This window comes from Frankliniella occidentalis, unplaced genomic scaffold, assembly GCF_000697945.3.
Source record: "Frankliniella occidentalis isolate FOCC.00 unplaced genomic scaffold, Focc_3.1 Scaffold43, whole genome shotgun sequence".
Lineage (NCBI taxonomy): Eukaryota > Metazoa > Arthropoda > Insecta > Thysanoptera > Thripidae > Frankliniella > Frankliniella occidentalis.
In genome coordinates, this window is record NW_026267173.1 from 1,003,777 (window position 1) to 1,015,200 (window position 11,424).

Sequence of the window (11,424 nt, forward strand, 5' to 3'; positions counted from 1 at the left end):
GCCGTTGCTGTAAGTAGGGCATTGAAGCGAATAAATCATAATACACAATGTGTGTGTTAAGTATAATTTATTATTTTCTAAACAAGAACACAGATAGTAGATTTGGTTTTAAGGGCTGCGATGCTATGACTGTTAAATGGTAAAAACAGAAATGAAACAGCATCAAGGGGTGACTAGAATTAACCTTGTAATGCATTTTCATGAATGTAAATGGCCATGTAACCCAAACCAAAGGAAAAATTATCATCATTTCAAAAAAATTCTCACTTTAAAATTACCATTTGTTCATGCAAAATCTTCATGTTTCTTTTTTTTCTTTTCAGAATACATAGTATGTTTTAAGGCACTTAGTGGACGGAATGATAATACAATCTTTTAAGTAAGCAAAACTCACACAAAGAAAAAGATAAACTTCAGGTAGTGCTTTGGACTATTGATGTGTTCTTTAAATGGGGACAGAGGAATGCTCTGAGCAGTAAGTAACATATCAAATTAATAAAAGAGCGGACAAAAGAGGACCCTAATATTGTTAAGGTCTCAAATTAACATCTTCCACAAATCGGCAAAATGCACCTCAACCACACAATTTAACAATGCTACTTGAGAAATGTCTTTTTACTTAAGTATGGTGGTGAATTGCAAAATAGTGGTACTTGTTTCCTATCAAAAATTTAAAACTGCAAATAAGCAGAGAATGAAGGGAAAGAACAGACAGTAGACAATAATTAGAAATACACCACACCACACAATGTACACTTGATTATAAGAAAAGCAAACATATTACAGAGTAATAATGTGTTAGACCATGCACAATGGAAGAATAATTTAGCCATTTAAAAAAAGGCTGTGTTAGAACAACAACAAAAAATGAACAAGAAAAAATCAGAAAACTGAATTACACACCGCTAGAGTTCAATGATCAAACACACTGCTGAGGTAGAGATTCTCTCTCACATACCATATTGTTATTAGTGGCAAAATTGTGTGTATTTAACATTGAAGTTAGATCATAGTATGTTAGGACTAGAGAAAGTTTTACTTTTACAACCTCTACCACTAAAATTATAAGGTTTAGATAAAAACTCAAAAAGAGAGAATCTTGATATCTAAAAGTACAAACATGCTGTTCTTAATGTGATGGAACACATTAACTGCAAATAAAAAACAAAATATTTAACAAAACAGAACATACAAAATAGGACCAGATTCAAAATCACTAATGAATTTTCTTAAGTACACTCAGAAAGAAAACAACTTCAGTAAATGGTATTACCGATACTTTCAATTTAATTTTGCAGGTAAAGCAGATTAATATTTTCCTATGCTTTTTGGCTGCATTACAATTTCTTCTTTCACAACTAAAGCTCAGTGTATGCTTTACAATGTCTATAGTTCCTCTGCCTAAATTTTCAAGTTGGATAAGCATCGCAGTATTGTGCAAACCCAAATAATAAGAGTAGAGAGAGAGAGCAAACAATTCAAATTCAAACTACTTTTGATAAAACCAGGAGGCGAAGAGAGTACTCCTATCATCTGTTTTTGCAGCATATGCATGAGCTGTCAGTCTTTCTTTAACAGAAACTAAGATAAAATTCTGAGAACATCTGAATTTACTGATTTTTGTCAAGCTTGTGACAATCAAAATATAAAAATAGCAAAACCTGTAATAATTGAAATCAATAAATCCAGCTACTAATCCAAATATTAGTAAGAAAATCTACTTTTGACGCTATCTGCAACTTGATTGCATGTCTCATTTTTTGTCCTCGTCTCGCAGAAATGATATTCATTACCTAACAGTTGACCTCTTTGAAAACTTTTTGCAGAGACTGAACAGTGAAATTAAATTTGCTAGCAAAGGGTTATGCATAACACAAGCATTAGACATTTAGCGCTTTAAAATAATATAAATTGATTGAATTAAAAGTTAAATACTGCACTAATAAGTCTCTTAGATTGCATTATTCTCATATTTTAATAAAATACAATAAACACTTCACAACAATATGACTGCAGCTCACTGGATAGATGTGAACATGGCAATATGCTTGATATGAGCAAGTGCTTTAGTTCATTTCCTCCAAAAGGAAGAAACAACATAGAAACTGGTGTATTTGTGGCAAAATCCAAATACATCTCTGTAATTTTAAGGAATACTGTAGTAGTAAATGCAAAATATTTTCAGTCAATAATCATCATTAAAGTATTAAGAGCTAATAGAAAAAAAGATACATAAATTGTATTTTGGTAAATCTGGACGTATTACATACAACAGTAAATTTCCTAGAAATTTTTGTTGAAAGTACATTAATGTAATGAGTTAATCTAATTTGATATTGTAGGCAGATTAGCCTTTAAAATGACACACAATCAGATCAAGTTTTAAGGCATACAGTGAAACTTTATGGAATTTATTCGACAGTAATATGTTGAGCATGGTAATTTTCAAGCCCATACAGTATTGAGATTACATACATTCAATGTAAATGTGTTAAAATGAAATTCATGAATTGAGATTGAGTCCAAGAACTCGACTGAACAACAAAACAACAAAGAAAGATGATGATGTAAAATGTGCTACTTGTTATCACAGATCTAAATTAAAATATTTGTTTAAAATGTTTCGATAAAGATTTGCCTTTTGGTCTCACATCGCATATTAAAATATAAACTTTCACAAAAATTTAGTTGTAATCAGGACTTACTTAGATTATTTAACCCTATCACCAACTGGACAAGTATTTTAGTTAGTAATCAAATGAATTCAAGACAAATATCGGTACCAGTCTATGAACATGACAAACAATTTACCACAAGAATAACTCATGAAAGACATGAATCAAGCTTCACGTATCACTGTTAGGGGAAAAAGTCCCATCCATTGCTCTTTATTTAAAGAGAAAGTCCATCAATGGTGAAGGAAAGTACTTCATAATGGAATCAAAACAGGAGATGAATGATTTTCAATTCTTAGATAAGTCTGTACAATGTGCCCTTTACTGCAACTTATGCCATCTGAGCCAACAATAGGTTCATTACCTGACACGCACATATTGCAGAAAAACGAAAATACAAATGCAAATTATTCATTGTGGTCATGCAAAATTTAACAAATTTCCAAACGAGCTGCTCCACATTCATGACAAAACTTTGCTACACTAATAAGGAATTTGGTCCCACATTGATGACAAAACTTAGAAAGCTTTGGGAAAAGGGGTGTGGTTGCACTTACAATATCTGATGAAGGAGTCTCACATTCATGCTTACTTTGACCTCCACGCTTCATTGATTGGGAGGATGACAGTGGAGGAAGAGAAGACTCAGAGCCACTGGAGCTTAGCACAAGAGATTGTGTCAGCGACTGGGAAATAATAGATTGTGGGCTTTCTGCTCCTTGCCGCTGTATATCTTGATTTCCAACACTGCCTTGTCGACGGATTTGTGGCACTGGTGATCTACGGTTCAAACTAAAAATACCCACAAAGAATAAAAACAGTATTTAAAAAGAGAGCTATCAACAAAATGTACGTACTTGGAACACTTTAAAACCAAATAAACTAATATGTATTTAAAGATAGGACTTACCTACTGTATGCACTGTCAGCACTTAACCTACTGCTGGTTGATTGCCGGCTTTGATTTAGGGGTTGCATTGGACTTGTGGGAATTGAGATGGTATCCTTGTCATTACCTCCATTGCAACCGTTTCTGATGGAACTGTGGGTGAAAAGGGACATGGGTTTGGGACGGGATATGCTATCACTGTTATCACTAACACTTGGAGCTTTAGAAGTGAGAGCCACTGGAGATGTGGGATAGTGAGAAAAAACTGCATCAATTTGAGAACTGAACTCTTCTGAGGGCTTAGACATAGCAGTCAAAGCATTAGCTGATACAACAACATCACTATCCTCAACATAATCCGAGTTGGCGTTAAGGTCAAAGCCTTGAGGAAAAAGCATATCTTCAATCAACCTGCGACCTTTAGATGACGACTTTCGAGATTTGGTAGAGCCAAAGACTGAATTTGACCTGTCTGATGAATCTGCTGAAGCTTGGAGATTATTATTATCTCTCTCTAGCAGCTCAGCTGGAAAAAGATAGTCTTCAATGTGCATCTTACCAGCACGATTTCTACGGCTACGCGCAGAAGAGAGGTTTACTGACTGAGTAGCCTCTCTAGAGTTAGAAGAATCAACTTCAGAGAGCATAGAAACTGAATGTTGCATACGAACAACTTCCTCTAACAAATAATCAATATCTGCAATATCTGATTCCTGCTCTGTTATTTCCCGGACTTCCCTACTCTCCCTGGTTTCTCGTCTCCTCATTCTATCATCCCTATTTTCAAGATTAAGCACTTCAATTTTGCCTCCATCAGCTGTGTCTATAACTATAGGAGAATCTAGTTCACTGAGCATAGCTTTCTCATTGACGTTATAGCGGCCACCCTTCTTGATTATTTCTTTCTTACTACTATCTAAATCATATGTTTTTGGTCTATTGTCTAAGTCAGGGGTTGCAATACTGGTGATATCCTGAGGTACCGCTTCAACAGACTGACTTGTTTGCAAAGTTGGATGTATTGCACTTACACCTGATACAATTAAATCATTAGGGTTTTTATACAGAGGCAAAGATGCCAACCTTCTATTGGATCTAGGAGGAGGCTGAGGCTGGACAGGATACATGGTTTGGGGTACTTTAGCTTTTGGTTCAGGAAGTTGATGATTTAACTGAAGAGGGAATTCCTTGAGAAGTTCATTTCTCTGAGCTTCAGCTACATTGCTCAAATTTTTATGTAGTCCATCTACCAGAGGCGAGTCATCATCCATTCCACAATTTTTAGAAGCTTCAGCCACTTGTGGTTTGTCAGGGCACTCTCCACATGTTTCCTTCTGAAATGAAGGTTCAGGTGATTCTAATTCTTTAGCATAACGAGTGAAAGCAGAAGTTGGAGATGTTTCTAAAGGAGATGGTTTGGGGGACAGGGTGGGAGATGGCATAGGAGAAATTGAAGGGGCAGGTGAGGGAGACTTCTGCTTCTGTTTCTTGCTAATGTTGCAAGCACTATCACTGCGCAAAAGTTCCATCATCTGGCGTTCAGCTGATGCATATGGATCATATGGCTCTTCCTGATTATAACTGCCTCTGCAACAACAACAACAAAAATAAGGCTAAATTAAAATTTAGAACAATATTTTAGAATTAAATGGTAGATAGGCTTAACTTGATTCAGAAAAAAATGACTTAAAATGTAGGTAATAATGGTACAGACTAAGACACTTCACTCAAAACAAATATCAACCACAGAAGAAAAAAAAAACAAAAGCTACCAAATCTATCAACAAAGTAATATTCTGTAGATATGTAACACAAATGATTAAAAACAGTTTATGGAAAAGCATGAGAATGACAGCCATAGTTTAAAAATTTAAACTTAAATATAAAAAAGGGAAAAAGAAAACGAAAAAAATACAATTCAAAAAGATTTCTGGTGATAATAGCATACACATAGGCAAAAGCTTTGCTGTTCTGAAAAAATCTAAAGAGACCTGAGAGACTGAACTGAAAAGCAGGAAAGGACAACCAAAGCATCAAAAAGCAAATGCTACAGAAGTGCAATTCAATCCGAAACATGACAGTGAATCAGCAGCAATCCATCATGACGGTGACTGGGAAGCAGTGCTCCAAATGAACATACAGTACTCACATCCTTTTGCCACCTACTATCAATCTGAGGTTGCACATACTGGGCAGAATGTGTCCACCTAATAGTGTCCTACAACGCACAAAGTTTACAGTCAGAACTAAGAGAAAGATAGAAGCTATTATGTTTGCATGTAACAAAGGCTGGGATACGTAAAGGTGGAGAGGACATTACCTACAAAGTACTCTAATTCAACTCTCACTAAACTGTCAGAATGAAAAATTACTTTACTTCCTCTACCCTGCCAGTACCTTAAGCTCTTCCTGAGTGGTAGGGGTTGCAGTTTAACAGATGAATGATTCCTGATCACAAAAGGAGGTTTTGTAAATGCCTTTTCAGGAACTGTGTATCGATAGACGCTACAATCAGTGCTTTGCTGTGAAATATTTTTGCCACTCATAAGAACTAATTTGGGAAAATGCATTTCCTCTCCATTCAAAGGCTTCTTTGCTTCAGTGTCCAAGTCCTTCTTGTCAGTTTTGATATAACAAATAGAAGTACTCAACACTTTACTAGTGTCACTAGAATTTTTTGTAACAGAAGTTGAAATTTCCCATTCTTTGTCTACATAAGTATTAGGGATTTTTAGATTGGTATCAAATTGATTTACATTTGAGTGGGTGTAGAAACTGACATATTGGCTAGTACGATTGCCACATTTAGCAATGTCAAGCCATGTTGTGCGATGACTACTACTACCAACCCCTGGGCAATTAGACAGGTTTTCTGGAGAGGTACAAATATCTCTCTTTTTAATGCCAGAGTTGCAATGAGTGTCAGAAAATGCGACACTTTTTTCAATTGCATGACAGAGTAACCTTGATTGTTTTGGAGCAACTGGAGGCAGAGGGGCAGATATTGCAGACAATTTACTTGCATGGTGGTCTATTGCTGCCTTTTTAGACCTTTTACTACTCTTCACTCTTTTCCTAGGGATTAACTTTTCCCTGTCACTAAAATCAGAGGAAGTATGGGGAAAGTCCTGATATGTAGGCCTTTTCAAGGTTTTACATATACTTTCTTGTGGATCTGAGAGAGATTGAGTGCATTCAGGGAATCCTATAACTTTTGAAATCTTTTGAACATCTGATTTGATATTGGTACAACTCGACTTCAAAGTTGGTTCTGGAGATGTTTTTCCCATCTGATGACAATCTATATCTTGTAAATTGTCAATTTTGAAGCACACAGATGATTGGGTAACATATGTACGATTTGAATCTGCACTACTAGGACTGTAATCAGGGGTTTCAGAGGAGGAACTCAGCTTGAGACTAATGGTGCTTTCAGAATCGCAATCTGTAATCCCTGGTATGCTTGTTGCCTCAGCATGACAAAGCTTTCCACCCCAAACAGGATTAACTCTAGCATGAAAGTTATTAGTAGGTTTCAGATGTCTAGATTCACCACATGGACCATAACGTGTGCAGAGGGGCGTTACTACCATTTCAGCCACATGGCTATTCACATCAATACGGTTAGTTTTGCACCGAAATAGGCAGTTTCGTCTAGCCTCTTTCTCTCTTATTAACCCTCTTGGAGTAACAGGAGAGGGAACAGCAGGAGAGGGAGGATTCGGGAGAAGGGATAAGAGCCCTGTGTGCTTGGCACAGCCTTGCCTGTAGGAGGAAAAAGAAATGAGGAGCATTGTCACAGGAAAGCTGTACTGCTACTGTGCCTTCTTTTGGACAAATTTAAATAAACATTTCCTTAGGTAATGTGCAATGTCATAATTGGAGACAAATCATTTTCCTCCCCGGAAAAATAGTACAGTATACGGGAAATATCCAAAGGAATGAAATGCATATAAATAAGTTAAATTATGTCCATTTGGTAAAGAAGTAATGTCCCTTTAGCTCATCTCATTCCAACCACAAGCAAAATACTGTGCTGAGCATTATCACAATGACACTTTTCTTATAGATAATAATAAATCTAACAGAAATTGATAAAGAATTTGAACTTACCTCCATAGTTGATCATTCTTTGCACTTTTGGAGTTATTAGTATTGTCCTTCAATTGTTTGGTATTAATTTCAATATGTAATGTGGGAGTGTTGGCTGCTGGTGCACATGACTCGTCAAGCTTCTTTTCTGCTGTCATCTTTGGAGTATCAAGAATCTTGGATTCATGCTTTACTGGGGGATTTCTGGACTGGAGTTTTCTCAGACTAGCTGATGTAACTGCCATGTCATCCTTGTCATGTACTCTTCGTGAATCTTCAGTAGTTCGTCGTAGAATAGGTGAGGCAGGAAGTTTTCCACTAGACAGAACACAATGATTTCAATATATGTGTGAAAGGATTGATTTGAATAATAAGTGAATAATAAGCACAACTTTACGCAAACATGAAAAATTTACCTCCCGGTAGAGCTTTTGGTAGGGGAAGAAGGTCTAGCAGCTGTTCTTTGAGAAGATCGTAAACTAGTCCTTCCTGCTGTACCTCTATTGAAACCTAAACTACTGGCAGAATCTTTAGGTTGTGACCGACCTGATATATCTGTCAGGATAGATAGAAAGTATTAAAAGGAGTTCCAACAACTGCATCAAGATACTGTACGATAGAGTTAAAGAGTTGGAAAAAATAAATAAAACAATATGAGCCCACATACTTCCACTTTTGCTCAAGCGGTTTGATTGCTCTTGTTGGGACTGAGGAGTGTGTCTGGAGCTTCCTGCACTTGATGTTGCACTTCCTGTAGTGCTACTGAAATTAGAGCTGCTGCTAGGACTGACTTGACGAACTTTGCGCTGTACTAGAGGCGAATACTTTTCACGGGTTATGGCTCTTTTGGACTTAATGGGTGGTGCCCGATACTGAAAAGGAAGCAAACAAATGATTACAAGAGCCAACATAATTATCAAAATAAACCTTTACATTAACAGAACCACCCTGCTGTCGAAACGTGATTAAAAAATGACTAGGCACTGCATGTGTTAATTAGTTTATACAGTATGTTGTACTACTTAGTATACTTGTCTTTCTGAGCAATGAGCATAGAAACAGGTACAAGATTAAATTACCTTAATGCGGGCCTCCAGCCGTTCTTTGGCTTGTATACTAGCAGTGACTGGAGGCTGTCTTGAATGTTGTTCTCTGCACCAGTCTTGATGGCGATCAAATGCTTTCCTACCAAAGTGGCGTTCACAATACGGGCACTGCTCATGGTCGGGAGGTCTTAGAACTGATCGTGAGTCACCACTACCCCCTGAAGCATCTGACCCCTCACCTAAAGTGGGCAATACACAGAAGTGACTCAGAACTTTAGAAAAAAAATAAAAAATACTTCTAATAATTTATTAGATCAGATCTACTGAAACTTACCTCGGGCTGCTCGGATAGCACTGACGAATGCTTCATGATTTTCTTTCCATCGGCTGGAAGGTATTTTTGGGCTTATTGCTTTGTCACTGCTGGATACTTTCTTTTGAACGGTGGAAAATGGCAAGAATTCGGCCAAGTCAGTTCCTTGTACTCTTTGTTTGAAGGAATCAAATGTTTTTCGCTTTTTGTGTACGTTCTTTTCACACACTTTGGAATGACGCTGAAGTACTTCTGGCTTAAAGGTTTTGTTGCACACAATGCAGGGAAGGAGTAAAGTTGGTCCGTCATCTTGAATAATAAAATAGTTGAAAATACATCAAATGTGAAAAATTCATACAAGAATATTAGGAAAAAGCACTAAGATCAAAAATCAAACACTCTGGGAATTTCTTGGAGAGCCAAAAGAACACCACCCACACATTCCCCTACCTTCTTAAGTGTATTGACAGTTCTCTAAAGGTAGGGCCAGTATGCCATAAATAGCACTCTTATCAAATGCAAACATTGGTTGTGTATACCTAATGACAATGCCATAATTTCTAGTAAATTTAAAATGTTGTCACGAAATTAATAACAACAAAAATAAACCATGCCCCCCGCCAAGGCTGCTTGTGTGTAGGCAAAGGGGAAAACAGCCTGAGCACCATCTGACAAAGTCTATGGGTAAAATATCCAAAAGACGGATTGTCAAAGGCTAAAACTAACGCCCATGTGTAAACTCGACATTTAAAAATAAAATGGGCATACTTAACACTTACCTTCAACGACAATATCGTCTAAATTTGGATAAGTGCCTGCTTTACAGTCCACCTCCACTTCATCCATTTTTATTGCTTTCGACACGATGGCTGACCGGAGTTCTCATTGGTTAATAACAAAATAACCATGGCAACTGCAAACAAAAAAGTTCTTTCCGTCCTTACATATTTAAAGTGAGGAAAACTAATATGATGAAGGAAACACACAGAAATCTACAAATAATTAAGTTTGAAAGTTTACCAGGCCTTGGGATACAAATGAAGCTTCAACGATCTCTTCCGTGCACGTGTTGGTAGCTCTGAAAGGTTCACCTTTTTAAGGTTGGCAGTGGCCCTGGAATGTTTGTGTTGTGTTGTTGACGACGGCTGCCCATGGGCGTTTACTTTAACCTCATCCCATTTGATACATTTTATATTTTTGTTAAATCCGTGCATGTTTAAGTCGTTTTAAGATATCTATATTCCATTTTAACTCGTTTGTAATAATTTGCTCCTGTCAGAAGTTATAATGAATCCCAAGACACAATGTGCTGTTTTGGTTACAGTAATTGCAATTTCATCTCTAATGCACACTGGTATGTAGTTTCTTCATTATTTATATGCATCTGAGAGCTAATAAAATTTTCATTTTCTTCATTTTAAAGGTCAAATTCTATTTTGTCTATTTTTTGCTGTCTTTTCCCCATCTTAATTTTGTTTGTAGGACACATTGTTGTACACGCCTTAAATTATTACACCCACAAAACTGTGTATTCTACGCCTCCAATTATTTCTTCTACTGGAGAAGTCGATTCTTCTTTAAAGAATACGAGGAGGTGTTTATGACATTTTGGCCAATTTGTGTATCATTTTTTTTCAGTTGAGTGCATACGTTGTTACCAGTGCTCCTCTGGGCAAGATCCTAAAGGGGAGGATAATTGTGGAGCCTATGATAAATTTGACAAGAATAAACACATTGCTGTTGAATGCACCAGTGATGAATCAAGTACACCTGGTTCTTTCTGTATGAAGGTTACCCAGCAGGGACCAAAAGGTTTTATTTGTAAGTATTCTCTTTACAAATTTTCAACATCTATGCCAATCACCGAATACAAATAATTGATTTCTTTGTTTCCGATGTTTGAAACAGGGGATGGACGCTGGCGTCAAGTCATCCGCCGATGTGCATCAGTTTCAGAAACAGGTGTCACAGGGGTTTGCAATTGGGGTGTTTATGAAAATGGTGTGTATTGGGAGGAATGTTACTGCTCTGAAGATAGTTGCAATGGATCTCACGAAAGTCAGAGTGTGTCAAAGATGTTAATCATAAGTGCAGCATGTGGCATTATTTCTCTCCATTTCTTAAGAGTCTTTTGGTGAAAAGAATTTGAGATGGATAGTTTCTTTTACTTTTATGTCACCTAAAACAATCTCAATGCAATCTCAAATGTAACTTTTTAGTACATTTTATTTTTAAGTGCAAGATCTTACAAATTGAAAAGTTTATTTTATTCCTGATTTATGTGCCCATCGAAGTGCTTCCATATTAGAAAGTTGTATGTATCATTGTATTGCAGTCATTGCTTTCCTATTCCTGTTAAAAATGAGAAGGTGTCTTCTCATTCTTTTTAAGGGGATAGATGGAAAATAT

The 11,424-nt window shown here is 36.6% G+C and overlaps 2 protein-coding genes across 5 annotated transcripts; one reads left to right on the plus strand and one right to left on the minus strand.

Moving 5' to 3' along the window:
- Positions 1-50: 50 nt before the first annotated feature.
- LOC113208878 (uro-adherence factor A) lies at positions 51-10,073 on the minus strand. Of its 4 annotated transcripts, none has more exons than XM_052266817.1 (10): positions 10,036-10,073; positions 9,795-9,928; positions 9,037-9,324; positions 8,736-8,941; positions 8,324-8,528; positions 8,073-8,211; positions 7,678-7,974; positions 5,714-5,782; positions 3,586-5,151; positions 51-3,467 (listed from the first exon to the last, which is right to left on the minus strand). In XM_052266817.1, the coding sequence occupies exons 2-10, from the start codon at positions 9,859-9,861 to the stop codon at positions 3,107-3,109; spliced, it is 3,198 nt and encodes a 1,065-aa protein (XP_052122777.1). In that variant the 5' UTR covers positions 9,862-9,928; positions 10,036-10,073; the 3' UTR covers positions 51-3,106. The 4 variants fall into 4 exon arrangements, with proteins under 4 accessions (XP_052122777.1, XP_026281894.1, XP_026281895.1 ...); XM_026426109.2 differs by having other exon boundaries at positions 10,002-10,069; XM_026426110.2 differs by lacking the exon at positions 5,714-5,782 and adding an exon at positions 5,962-6,012 and having other exon boundaries at positions 9,795-10,053.
- Positions 10,074-10,113: 40 nt separating this feature from the next.
- LOC113208849 (uncharacterized) lies at positions 10,114-11,418 on the plus strand. Its single transcript, XM_026426064.2, has 3 exons — positions 10,114-10,369; positions 10,654-10,836; positions 10,924-11,418. The coding sequence occupies exons 1-3, from the start codon at positions 10,303-10,305 to the stop codon at positions 11,151-11,153; spliced, it is 480 nt and encodes a 159-aa protein (XP_026281849.1). The 5' UTR covers positions 10,114-10,302; the 3' UTR covers positions 11,154-11,418.
- The last annotated feature ends 6 nt before the right edge of the window (positions 11,419-11,424 follow it).